We start from the raw sequence: 14,285 nt of genomic DNA, 5'->3' as shown, positions 1-14,285 counted from the left end.
GTCTCAAAAAAAAAAAAAAAAAAGGAATAAATAAAAAGATCTGCAATCTCAAGCTTTCATTTTAAAATATTTCTTTTATTTTGTAAGCCATGAGATGAAAACTTTTTTTTTGAATTGGAGTCTCACTCTGTCACCCAGGTTGGAGGGCAGTGGCATGCTCACAGCCACCCCAGCATCAACCTGCTGGGTTCAGACGATCCTTCCGCCTCAGCTTTCCAAGTAGCCGGAACTACAAGTTCCAAGTTGCGCACTACTACACCGACTAATTTTTTATTTATTTATTGTAGCGACGAGGTCTCACCATGTTGCTCAGGCTGGTCTCGGACCCACAGGCTCAGGCAATCCTCTCTCCTGGACCTCCCAAAGTGCTGGGATTACAGGTTTGAGCCACCGCGCCTGGCCATAAAACTATTTCTTAAGAGCACTAATTCAGAAAAAAAAAAAATAGAGAACTTACATTAACTTTAAAGGTCTGTACCAAGCCATCTAAAAAGCGGATGCTGCAGACTACTTCAGATCGAGTCTTCTCTTTGGGTAATTCTGAAGTGCGTATATTATTAATTCTTCCACCCAACGCACGTAACCGGGAGGTCATAACTATCGTTGAATAACCTGTAACACAAGACATACCTGTTAGTACTTACATATGCAAATTACCAGTTATCTGTGAATGCAAATACCTGTTGGATTTGATGCTTTCAGGATTGTCTGAGGAACTCATAGATGATAAGTAGATAACAGATCATGTTTCCATTTGAGTTTTGACTTCTAAGACATTCTAAGTAAAATTTATTGCTCAATGATTATTCGTTCATAGGATTACATGGTTTTCCTATTTGTGTGTCTTATTATCTCCCTGGTCTGAGTCTTCTAATTTATATTTCCTAGGCTTTTACGTTTTAGTTATGCTTTACCATTTTAGCTATTTATGTGTTCTACCCCTAAGGTTTTACAGAATTAAATGTGGTATGAATATGACTGAAAACATGAAAAGATTTAATGATAAATTGGTATAAAAATTAAGGACTTCTATTCATTAAGAGATACCTTTTGGAGTGCAAAAAGGCAACCCACAGAGTAGAAGAAGATATTTGCAGTGTGTGTGTGTGTGTGTGTGTGTGTGTGTGTGTGTGTGTGTGTGTGTATCTACAAAGAATATATAAAGTGCTCCTACAAATCAATAAGAGAAAAAAAAACCTGATAGAAAATGGGAAGAAAACCAAAACAGACACTCAACTACATTAGTTGTCAAAGAAATGCAAATTCAACCCACAAAGCAACAGTACCACACCACCACCAGAATGGTTACAATTTAAGACTGACAAAACTACAATGCCATGGAGCAACTAGATAACTCTCATGAACTGCTGGTGAGAACATCACTTAGCGCAACTACTCTACTGTGGAGAACTATTGACCAGTATCTGCTAAAGCGGGACATATGCCCAGCTATGACATAATAATTCCGTTCCTAGGTGTAGCCCCAAAGGAAAAATGAACATTTCCTCACTAAAAGACACATACAAGAACCTTCATAATAGTCCCACCCTGGAAAAGACCTAAATGTCCATCCGTCGTAGAACGATTAAGTTGTGGGATAGCCATACCACACACTATTCTACAGCAAAGGAAAGAAATGAACTACAGTTACACGCAGCAGCATGAGTGAATTGCTTTGATGTCATGTTGAGCAAAAGAAGCTAGACACAACAAAATATCCATAGCACTATTTCATTTAAACAAAACTAATAATCAATGCTAACAGAAGACAGGCCAATCATGACCTTTGTGTGTAGTGATGGGGAGGAGGAAATGGGGGTCTTCTGGGGAGCTTTTCATATTCTATTTATTGATATGCATTCTAATAACACTGGTATACTCACTTTGTGAAAATCCATTAAGCTCTACATTTATACATACTTTCTGTATATATATATCACATTTTATTTTATTTTTTTGAGTCAGAGTCTCACTCTGTCCCCCAGGCTGGAGTGCAGTGGCACGCTCACAGCCACCGTAGCCTTGACCTGGTGGGCTCAGGCGATCCTTCTGCCTCAGCCTCCAAGTAGCTGCAACTACAGGCATGAGTCACCACGCCCAGCTAATTTTTCTTGATTTATCGTAGAGATGAGGCCTTACCAAGTTGCCCAGGCTCGAACTCATTGGCTCAGACAATCCTCTCATCTCAGCCTCCCAAAGTGTATCACATTTAAAAAATAAGTTTAATAACAACAAAAAGAAGAGCGAACTTACAAAGAAGGAATTAGAGGGCAGTTGAAAACCTGACCATAGTATTAGGAAACAGTAAGTAAAGAAATGAGTTTTACTGGCGAACTCAGTGGTGAGGAGGTAGGTTAAATAACTGGACAGGTGTGCAACTGAGCACATGAGCCTATCATGCAGGTGAGAGGGTCTAGGTCTCTACACAGAAGACAAGAAGCACTTCTACAAATCAAATTTGGCTTAGAGAATGGAGAAGACATACATCTGACAGGGTTGGGTAGAAGAGCAAATAAAGATGAAGGGCTTAAGATCAAGTTAATATTCTTGCTGCTAATTCTTGGCAGGCTTTCTCTGATGAGCCGGGCCCTTGCCTTTGCTGTTCCTCCTGCTTGCAAAGCTCTCCTTGCTCCTCTTCATCTGACTGACTCCTATTTATCCTCGGGGCTCAGCACGAGCGTTACTTCCCCAGGGAAGCCTTCCCTGGTCTCCCTGTCCAGACACAGATGTGTGTTTCAGGCTCTCCTCTCCAGCGCTCAGCATTTCATGCTGATAACTGATGATGTGCCTTTAATGTCTGCTTCTCCCACTAGATACCAAGCTCCACCAGGGTAGGAATCAGGTTTGGCTTTGCTTACTGTACCTCCAACGCCTAGCTCTGGTAGACACTCAGTAAATACCTCTATGAGTTAATGAGGGAAGAATAAAATAGAAAATGAAGCCAAGATGGATAGACTGAGGCAGCAGTGCAACCTGACAGACAAACTTGGGGTGGTGGGAGCAGTCAGGAGAGATGAATAGGATGGGAGCGAGGAGTCTAAGGAAAGTGTAGAGGGGAGCTGTTCCCTAGACCAGCCCTTCTCACACCAGAATGTGCAAACAGCAAGCTCAGGGGTCTTGTTAAAACACAGATTCTTGTGCCAGGTGCTGTGGCTCATTGGGAGGCCGAGGTGAGAGGACTGCCTGAGTCAAGGGGTTCGAGACCAGCCTGGGCAACTTGGTGAGACCTCATCTCTACAATAAATAAAGTAATTTGCCAGGCGTGGTGATGCACACCTGTGGTTCCAGCTACTTGGAAGGTTGAGGTAAAAGGATCACCTGAATTCAGCAGGTTGAGGCTATGGTGGTGGTTGTGAGTGTGCCTGGGTGACAAATGGAGACTTCGACTCAAAACAAACTAACAAGCAAGCAAACAGACAAACACAGATTGTCATTCAAGCAGGTCTGGGTGGGACCCAAGAGTCTGTGTATGGGCTCTCAGGTGAGGCCCAAGCTACTTAGTGATGCAGAGTCCACTTGAGAGAAGCAAGTCACAGGTAAGTGGAAAAGTAATACCAAATGTCAGGGCAGTGACAGGGAAAAGATACAGGAATCAGTAGCAAGGAGTAGTGACAACCCTTAGAAGGATGAGGACAAAGCGGACTGGAGGCCCAAGGACTAAGCTTCAGGAAACCACAGAGGCCCAGACTGGGTGCAGGAAGAGAAAACACGATGATGAAAGCTGTGTAGAAAGTACACCTAAGCCAGGAGCCGCACCTGATGCCTGTAATCCCACTACTTTGGGAGGCGGAGGTGAAAGGATTGCCTGAGCCCAGGTGTTCAAGACTAGTCTGGGCAACTTGGTGAGACCTAGTCTCTACAGTAAATCAAAAAATTAGCAGGGCGTGGTAGCACACACCTGTGGTTCTACTTGGAAGGCTGAGGCGGAAGGACCACCTGAGTCCAGCAAGTGAAAGCTGCGGTGGCCATGAGCATGCCGCTGCACTCTAGCCTGGGCGACAGAGTGAGACTGTAACTAAAAAATAAATAAATAAGTAAAAATAAAGTACATCCAGAAAGAGAGGGGCACACTAAGCCCCTTGTCATCGTATCTAAGGAGCTGCAGGTAAAACTCCATTCTTCACAGCGAGGGACAAGGAATCTCAAATATTAATGAAAAATTCCCGGGACTGGCAGGCAGTGCAAGGAAACTTATTCAGTCGCTTATAAAATCACAAAATTCCACCCACCCCACCACCTCCACCTTGCCCTTTCCAATGAAAATGTCATCAGAAACAGGGATGCATTTTCTGAGTAATACAAAAAGTTATCAAAAGACAACAAACGTGTTCCATAACGCTTTAACCACATTGACTTTAAAATGTCAATTTGATTATTTAGTTCTTGCCTAAGAATCTCAGGTGGGTTACGATTTTTGAAAAATACAAAAAGAACCGTTAAGAGTGCGGTTTTAGTGGGAGGTACACAGCAGAGTCACCTGGGGAGCTTTTCAAAAAAAAAATGATGCTTGTTCTGCCTGCCCCCACCCCCCATGGTGATTCATCATCCTTGGGTGTGGCACAGGATGGCATTCCAGGGAGTCAAGGACTTGAGGAGTTGGTTTTCAGGGGCCCTCGGGGTATTTGCTGGATGGCTGAACTCAGAATACAGGCTTTGCAGGATGGAAGCCATTCACCGTGGGGGCCTGTGTGAGAGTCTGCAGTCAGTTATTCTGCAGTGGCTAAACCAGAGATAATCACACAATGATCCCAGGCAGAAGAAACCAACAGTGATTGCAAACAGGAGGCTCCAAATGAATGCCACAGGCTGGGGCTCCAATGGCAGGCACTGATTTTTTTTTCCCACATAGCTCATGGAGGGTCTTTAACCACAGATCACAAAGATGCTCCCAGCACAGTCATGCAGCCAGCTGACAAAATAAAGTAGATCAGAAACTCACAAGACACCCATTTTCTGCTTCTCACACCCATCTTTAGTGTGTCACATAAAGGGCCAAAGACCAATAACGATGTCATAAATCGGTATTTTATGAAAGTTGCGGAAATGGTCTTCCTACAATGGTTCCTAAAGCAAACCTTGATAAGAGCGAGCCTTGTGTTGCATAACCACATAATTGAGCCATGTGGTATTTTCAAATTGTCTTGAAATTTTATCTTAAACAATCTGGTCGGGACAGTGGATGCTGACTAACTGCTTTGCTTCCTGTACCACAGCAATTGGGGAACTCAGGGTTTCTATGGCTTCCTTTATAAGCCTCTTAGCTCTGAACAAAGCCACAACCCAGCCAGGAACACGCTAGCCCCTCTGACCACAAATGATTACAGCTGCAGCTGGTGCATTTTATATATGGAAGCCAGGCCTGTTCTTTGCATAATTGGAAAAATCAAACAGTTGCAGCTTTAGAATGTTTTGCACCGTCATAATAGAGTTTCTACTGTGAATACAGTTTTTAACCCAAGATTATACTTGAACAACGTATTATAGAAAGAGGCAACGTCTCACTTTGCAAACAGCAGGGGCTCAATCAACACTGTGAGAGTTAGCTTGGTACCTGTGAATTGTCCGGCACAATGTGGGGCACACACCAGCGAGACCTCATCTCTACAATAAATTAAAAAATCAGCGGGGCGTGGTAACACACGCCTGTAATTCCGGCTACTCGGAAGGCTGAGGCGGAAGGATCGCCGGAGCCCAGCAGGTCGAGGTTGCGATGGCCGTGAGTGGCCACTGCACTCCAGTCTGGGCGACAGAGTGAGACTCCAACTCAAAAAAAAAAAAAGAGTCACTTGATTCATGTTAAGTTTCTAATGCCAGCAGATACTGCTAGAGATTTCAGATTCTGTAGGGCAGTCCTGATTTCAAATACCTTAAGAGAGATAAATGTTCCATTTCTTAAAGTTTTATTAGTTTAGGCCGGGTGTGATGACTCACACCTGTAATCACAGCACTTTGGGAGGCAGAGGTGAACGGATTGCTTGAGCCCAGGAGTTCAAGACCAGCCTGGGCAACATAATGAGATCTTGTCTCTACAAAAAATAAAAAGTTTTATTAATTTTTCTCACTTCAATAAAGACAGGTTGCCAGAGTGATTACTGTAGATAAGTTATACACCTTTGAGCTGCTCTACAAACTCAGTGGCACCAGAAGCAGGAGCATGTTGACACAAATGGCCACACCAGAGCTCTCGAGGTCAGGGCTGGGTACTGTGGCCCCTCCCTGGCTGCCTTGGTGCCTGAGACAAGGAAGCAGTAAGGCCTCTACTTTATTTCCTAAGGATCGGTGTAGGACCTGGACAAGGTTCTGAGTCGAATCTACCCACCTGCAAAATGAGAACACAATGCTGTTCACCAGGTCTAGTCAAAACCATTCAGAGTCAGGAGTGAGGGATGTGAAAGTATTCGGAAAACTCTCAAGTCCTGTAGCACAAAAAACCAGGAAATGGGAATGGGAACCCTGACCTGGGGAGCTGTGTTCTTTCATGAGCCAATGAGCCACAGACAGAGAGGAGGCGGAGGAGTACACGCAGATGAGAGAGCAAACTCAACTCTGCTGCTGCAATTTTTAAAAGAGGTACAGAGTATTTCATGCTCTTGTTTTTAAAAATAAGAGACTTAGACCTCTAACTCAAAAAAGCAAGTTTCAACTGAAAAAAAGGAGGAGAAGAAAACAGACCTGATTTATAAGTACCTAATCTGTAGGTAACCTGTACAAACGAATCATGGATGGCTTGCTACAGGAATCAACCTAAACCATCATCAAGCTGGCCTAGCCCAATGCTACCACCTAGTGGCGAAGAGAGGAAGACAAGCTACCTCCTACATGGACTTTCTTCCTCAAGGAAAACATGGACAGCTCTGCTCTCCTTTTCTTGTTTACAGCGGGCAGTTCAGCTTATTTCAGAAATCCCTCTCATGGTATATAAGGCCTTCTGTGTAGCCCATTTCCCTTTCTCTAACTCTTCTTCCCTAGTGAACTCAGGAAAGCGCTTTCTAGTCCCTGCTTCACCCCCAATCCCAATGCTTTATTTTTCTTTTTTGGCTATCTATGAGCCCCAACAGACTGATCTGCTGAAGAGGGACAGTCACAGCATGGAGAAGTAATGTACCCTCAGCCACACTAGACAATGACTCATCAGATTAAATGCGCTTCTCATCAAATAGCAATATTTAAGGTATTGCAGATCCATGTTTTATTTATTTAGCTGCTACCATGGTACCAGTATTGCTTTCTCTTCCTTGTCACTGTGCACACACACAAGCTGGCCTGCATTATATGTTGACCAGGTCTTTGGGGGGTCACTTTCCCACTGCTATCTACACTTTCCCACTGCTGTCTATGCCTACTAATTCCAGTCTGTTTTAAGGTCAGGCCTAAGTATTCCCAAACTCTTCCGAAGTAAGTGGGGTATTACCTTCTAAAGATATTTTACACTTGGGGAGGGGAATTGGTCATTTATTTATTTTTTTTTTTATTTTCATTTTTATTTTTGAGTTGGAGTCTCACTCTGTTGCCCAGACTGGAGTGCAGTGGCCGCTTCCGGCCACTGCAGCCTCGACCTGCTGGGCTCCAGCAATCCTTCCACCTCAGCCTTCCAAGTAGCTGGAACTACAGGCGCGTGCCACCACACCCGGCTAATTTTTTGATTTATTGTAGAGATGAGGTCTCACCAAGTTACCCAGGCAGGTCTCGAACCCGCGGGTTCAGGCAATCCACTCACCTCAGCCTCCCAAGGCACGGGATTACAAGCTGAGCCAACGAGCCTGGCTGGATTTGTCATTTATAAAGCACTGATTAACATGAGACCAAACTATAAGAATGTATGCTCACTTATTTACTATTTTTAAAACAGTGACTGAAATAAGACTTTCTTTAACTAGTAACTTAAATAAAACTAGTGTACATAATCATCTGGGAAGCTCATTAAAATGTAAATTATTGGGCACCACCCACAAAGATTTGGGTTGATGGCCCAGGAAACTACATTTTAAAATTTGACAAGTGGCCTGGTGTGGTGGCTCACGCCTATAATCCCAGCACTTTAGAAGGTCGAGGTGAGAGGATTGCCTGAGCCCATGGGTTCAAGACCAGCCTGGGCAACATGGGGAGACCTCATCTCTACAATAAATCAAAAAATTAGCGGAGCATGGTAGCATGTACTGTAGTTCCGGCTACTTGGAATGCTGAGGCAGAAGGATCACCTGAGCCCAACAGGTTGAGGTTGCAGTGGCCATAAGCATGCTACTGTACTCCAGCCTGGGTGACACAGTGAGACTCCAACTCAAAAAATAAAATAAAACTTGAAAATTATATATTCTTTAAATTACAGAAAAGCTATGAGAAAAACAGGACTCCTTGTATACCCCCTTGGCGTGGATTCAACTTAACATTTTGCCACGCACACTTTCTCTCACTCTCTCCTACACACACACACACACACACACACACATACACTGCACTTTTCTGAACCACTTACTGTAGCGTCATACCTGTTTTGCTTTAAATATTTTAGCATTTATCTCCTCCAAAACAAGGACATTTCATAACAACTGAACAGTTATCCCACTGAAGAAATTTAACATGATAAAACACTTATCTTATACATAGTCCATATTAAAATTTCGCAAATTGTCCCAATGATGTCCTTTATTTCTTTCCTCCTGATCCAGGACACAAACCAGGAAGGACTATTCCTTGTTTTATCTGTAATTATAGATGGATAGCCTTTTTCTCCCCTTATTAAGGAAAAAAAAAAGAAAAGAAGTACTTTGTTTTGTCTGTTTTAAGAGACAAGGTCTCACTATATGTTGCCCAGGATGGCCTCGAACTTCTTGGCTCAAGTGATCCTTCCACCTCAGCCTCAGATTACAGGCACAGGCCACCATTCCCAGTGTGACTGCATTTATAATGAGCACTGCCCCTCTCCCATGACAATGATCATGCAGTTTGAGTGTCTCACAGTCGAAACCTTCAACTAGACAATCTCCAGGGTTCCTATTGGTTTTGACTGTCATTGCCGAGAGCCAGGGGTTTGGTTAGGCCAGCAACCTAAGTCAGTTTTCCTGTGTATATCATAAGCAGCTTCCCAGAGCTAAATAGAATTTCCATAGCTTAGCAGCTGCCCCATCACTCAGTCTGTGAGAAGTGCTTCCAAAATCATTGTTGATGAGGTAACAGATTTTCCAGTCTATATGTCAGTGCTGGGATTAGTGCTGTTGTCAAAATAGAGAGGAAAGCAACATGAAAATAACATTAGTTCAAAAAGGACTGTATCACTTGATATTATGTAACCAGATGTCCCAGCTTGTTCTCTCAAATTAGTTCCATCATTCACTAACACCAATTCTTAACAATTCATGACATCCAAATGATAAAAAGGGCCACACAATGTACACACCCCTTCTCAGAAAGGCAGGAAAGAGAGGCATCAACGAAAGTGAGGTGCATGCATTTCATGTGATTTATTAGGCTTTGCAAATGTTCTTAATGAAATTCAGTCTAATTAATTAAAAATTAGTGTTTTTAGTATTCATTTGTAAAATGCCCATATATCTTAGAAAACACTTATATATACTTTACCTCTGTTAATTTTAAATTAAGTTCAGCTGATAACAGATTACTGTACAACTGGTACATGGAATTTAATATTTTCCCACATAACTTTATACTTTTAATAAACTGATCAACACTACCTTTGGCCATTTTTATCCCTCTTTCTTGGCTTTTTACATTTCCAAAGTACAACACTGCCATAACAATACAGAAAAAAAAAATAAGAAAAGGATTGGCAGTAGTGGGAAACTGGGGGGCAGGGAGGGGAGCATGGGACTGGCAGTAGTGGGAAACTGGGGGGCAGGGAGGGGAGCATGGGACTGGCAGTAGTGGGAAACTGCCAGGGGAGGAGGGAGGCACACCTAAATCAACAAGGGAACCTGCATAATGAACATTTGCATACCTAACCCTGAATTGTATCCCACATCTTTAAAATAAAAAATCTCAAGCAATACAAAGATAAATACACTAACATATTGTTAAAATTAGGTTCTAACGTAAACATAATCACACTGAGCATTTACTAAATTAGAAAAAACAAACCTACTCATTCAGGGAGGTTTTTGCTAACTCAACATTAAAGCCAATAAACGAATTTATCCTGAGCCTATATACCAAAACATTAATTTTTAAACAACATTTTTAAAGCTTAACGCCTGCCAGTGAATACAGTGGTCACAGTTGACAAGGCGAGTATTGGCACACAAAACTTTTCCTCAATTCCGGTACACATTTACACCCAAATAAATAAAAATGCATTTTATTTATTTAAGAATGCCTTCATGAAAGTATTTAACAGTCAAGACTTTACATTTTTCTCTACCACATGGGAAGAAAGTGTCACGCAAATCACTTCACAACACAGCTGGACATTCAGTCCAATTATCCATCCTGGTACTCCAGAAGCACAGCTCTGGGATCAAATCATTCGGACCACAGACCCTGCAATCTGTCCAGGGAGCAGTTCTCCGCTGGAAGCCCCCGGGAGGCAGGGGTGGAGAATAAGTCATAGGGTCGGTTGAATTCAAACCTAGACCCATCAGGAGTGCTCCTCTTCTTATACAACTTCAAAATGTCAAATAGTTTTCTTGTGATGGAGTGAGGGTTTATTTATAGGTTCGACACCATGACGCTTACAAAACTAACAAAATAAAAGTTATACTTGATGCTGGCAGGGTAAGAAGTAGTCGTTTTCAGCTCCCTGAAGGGCAAGATACAGAAAGCTGTGGGTGCTGGCAGCTTTGCAAGAGAGGTAATGTTACTATAAAGAGAAAGCCACCTTCTGGGTGCCCGGAGCTGTTTTCAGCTTTGCCAGCTCACTTAAACAGTTTGCCCCTTCATCTGCGGAAGACTCATGCATGCCGCATGTGCTACATGAACTCATTTTTGTTTTTATGAAACTTTTTTTCAAAGTATCCCATGGGGAAAAGAATGTATGACTCCTATGTAGCTCCCAGAAAGCCCTCCCATCCCCTTCCAGACTCTTGCCTGCACAGGTGACCACTCTCTTCCAACTGACAACACCATGCCTGTGAGATTTTTGGTTTTTTTTTTCTTCTTTAATGTTCAGGAAAATGTGATCACAGAGCAGTGCTCACCAGCACGCCCCCAAAATTTCAAAGGACTTAGCCCTCTCAGGGTTGCTTCTTAGTACACGAGTGGACACTTTTGGGGGCTTGCATGGTGTGGGCAGGAGAAACGAGGAGGGCCTGATTCGGTCTCGCCCATGCAGCCACTGAAGAAAGACTAGTCAGCTCTCACCATTATGGACCGCCTCGGTGAACCCAGAAACTTAAGAGTCAGTGACCCTGTCTGCCGGGAGAAAAAGGGCACAAACGCCAGCCCATAGGGGGTTTCAACCCAGCCACACTGAGGAAAATGACATCAGGACTTACCACCAGACAAGCTGTCCCACGACAGTCTTCCAGCAACCTGAATCAGACTTCAAATCCACAGACTCGCTGATCTTGTTTATAATGACTTTTAGTTTCCTTGGGTATTACTTTGGCAAAGGAGTTCCAGACCATTTACTCACTCAATATTCATTTACTTTGCACCTTCTCTGCGCCAGGCCAGGGAGCAGGGCGGGAATGAGAGGAGAGGCTGAGGCCCTGAAGAGTGTCAAGTTCTCAGGGCAAGGAAGGCCCAGGGTGCTGGGGGAACACGAGGAGGGCTCCTGACCCTACCACGGCGGGGTGGATGGTAGGCCCAGTTCGTGGGGAATCTTGCAGGATCAAGGGAGACCGTCCGGGGGGAGAAGCAGCATTTTAGGCACTGCAGACCCCACGTGCAAAGGGTAGGTGGGAAGATGCACGCATAGTGTAGGATGCCAGAGAAACCGATGGAGCAGGCACCTCAGGGAAGATTGGACTCTTCAAAAATCCAAGGGTTGCCGCACAAGAGGGGAATGGGGGTATGGTGTAAGACTGTGGGTAGCGACCAGCATCAGAGTCAGGTGGCTGTGGGCTGGAACCCCAGTTTAATTAATCACTAATCAAGAAATTAACCTTAGAGAGACTGCTTAACTGCTCAGAGACTCAGTTTCCTTATCTCTAAAAGAAGGGGGTAGTCCTGCTTTCCAAGCACTGAAGATAATATGCATGCGAATTAACTGGCAACTACTTACTATCATTAGACTGATATTTTAGGCCCTAAGGCTTCAATGGGAAGAAGATGAAAGAAATAGATTTCTCTTCATGTCAAAGCTGCACTATTATGGACGAGATTGCTTTGTAAAGGAAGAAGCTCTCTGTCACTAGAGGTAATTAAACAGAGAAGCTGGAGGAGACTCCTGGTGAGAAGGCTACAGAGGGCAGACTGACACCGGCGGGCGTGGGACAGATAAGCTTTGGGCTTTTAGGACGGAGAGTCTAGTGACTTATTTCAACAGGGCCAAGGTTAAATTTCTGTACATGTAAGCCGCACTCAGTGTGGTACTGTTCAAAATAATTGGATTTCCTTATGTGAATCTCCCATGGTAAATAATTCTAAATAGATACCTCATTCTTGGAAAAAATGAAAATGGCCCATCAAACCATGAAATAAGGAATAAAAGAATATGAGCAACTTTGGGAGGCTGAGGTGAGGAGATTGCCTGAGCCCACGGGTTTGAGAACAGCCTGGGCAATCTGGTGTGACCTCTTCTATACAATAATAAATCAAAAACTTAGCCGGGCATGGTAGCACGCACCGGTAGTTCCGGCTACTTGGAAGGCTGAGGTGGAAGGATCACCTGAGCCCAGCAGGTTGACGCTGGGGTGGCAGTGAGTGTGCCACTACACTCCAGCATGGGCGACAGAATGAGATTCCAACTCAAAAATAAATACATAAATAAATAAAAGAATATGAACAAAGTCACATGTCAAGCTCAAAAAAACTGTAAGTGGAATATACCTTACATTTATCTGTTTCTACCTAAAATTAAGCTACCAATTTCATTTTTCCCTCCCAATAGTTCCACTCAGCCCCAGACAGACTGGAAATCAGGATGGAATAAATTTACTCTACAGGGACATGAATCAAGTTGCATAAACTTGACAAAAATACTGTGCTAATATTTGCCCTCAGGCACAGCCACGCCCATTTGGGTGTCAGTCCATGACATTTCTATCTTAGGCTCCAGCCCCCACCCCTTTATGGCCAAAAGCAGCAGAAGTCTTCAGAAAAGAAAATAGCTAAAGTCACTTTGAAAGGTTTGAGATGTGCTAATCGCAGTGTATCCCAGCCAAGAAGCTGGAATCTCACAACCAGACCGTCCTGCCAGCCTCTGTTCCTGCCAAGGAATCTGAAGCCAGTGACAGCCCGGCCAGAGAAACCCAATTCTCACCACCCCACTTGGTATCCCTTGCCATCATTTTATCTCAAGGAAGCAGAAAAATACCCTCTGCCCCTCGCCCCCAAAGCACCACCCTATTTGTCACTAATCAACCAGGCAACTAGGGAAGTCACCACTTCACTTTTCTTCAGCTCAGTTTCCCAGTTTAGAGTCCTCTGAGGCTTTTTCCAGCTTTCAAATCCTCTGTCCGTAAGGTTTTAATCCAAGGGGCCGTCTCAGGTTATATTAGGTATGGTAACCCAGCTAGTTGCCAGTGTGCCTCTAGAAACCAAGAGAAAAATATTTTTATGTGGCCTATTCAGATTTCCAGGGCTTTGTGTCCAGATAAAATGGGGTCAGAAAAGCAATCATGGGAAACCCTTAAAAAAAAGACATAAAAGGCATGCCCAAAGGCAAATTGGAATAACTGTATTTAGGAATAGTTGAATGAAATGCATATGTATACCAAAACATGTTGCACACCTTAAAAATATACAATAAAAATACAAGAAAGGAAGTATAACTGTCACAAAAAATAAAAATAACATAATTTAAGGTCTTAAAAAATAATATCTCGTATTGCTGCTGTTGCATTTATTCATACTGAGGCCTCCCACATGTTGGGAACTGGGAAAAGAGCGATAAATAAAACCCGTTCCTTGATTTCAAGGAGTGGTCAGTGTAGATCAGGGTCATTTTTGCCTGGGGGCTCTGTGCGGCAGGAGTCCTAGCAGGCCAGGCTCCATTAAAGGTTTGATAGAATAAAGAAAGTCAGGACCGGGCTCGGTGGCTCAGCCTGTAATCCCAGCGCTTTGGGAGGCCGAGGTGAGTGGATTGCCTGAGCTTGCGGGTTTGAGATTCGCCTGGGCAACTTGGTGAGACCTCATCTCTATAATAAATAAAAAAATTAGCCGGGCACGGT

At 43.5% G+C, this 14,285-nt stretch overlaps 1 protein-coding gene across 1 annotated transcript in view; it reads right to left on the bottom strand.

The window, feature by feature from the left end:
* Window positions 1-14,285, bottom strand: part of PTPN3 (protein tyrosine phosphatase, non-receptor type 3) — a 158,701-nt gene that overhangs the window by 82,461 nt on the left and 61,955 nt on the right. Inside the window, exon 2 of the mRNA XM_021706304.1 lies at window positions 458-612. Coding sequence (XP_021561979.1) covers window positions 458-612 — 155 coding nt within the window. The remainder of the gene's footprint in view (window positions 1-457; window positions 613-14,285) is intronic.

Source organism: Carlito syrichta, unplaced genomic scaffold (assembly GCF_000164805.1).
Source record: "Carlito syrichta isolate Samal-C Ts95f unplaced genomic scaffold, Tarsius_syrichta-2.0.1 Scaffold315407, whole genome shotgun sequence".
NCBI lineage: Eukaryota > Metazoa > Chordata > Mammalia > Primates > Tarsiidae > Carlito > Carlito syrichta.
This window is presented reverse-complemented; position numbering and strand designations above follow the sequence as displayed.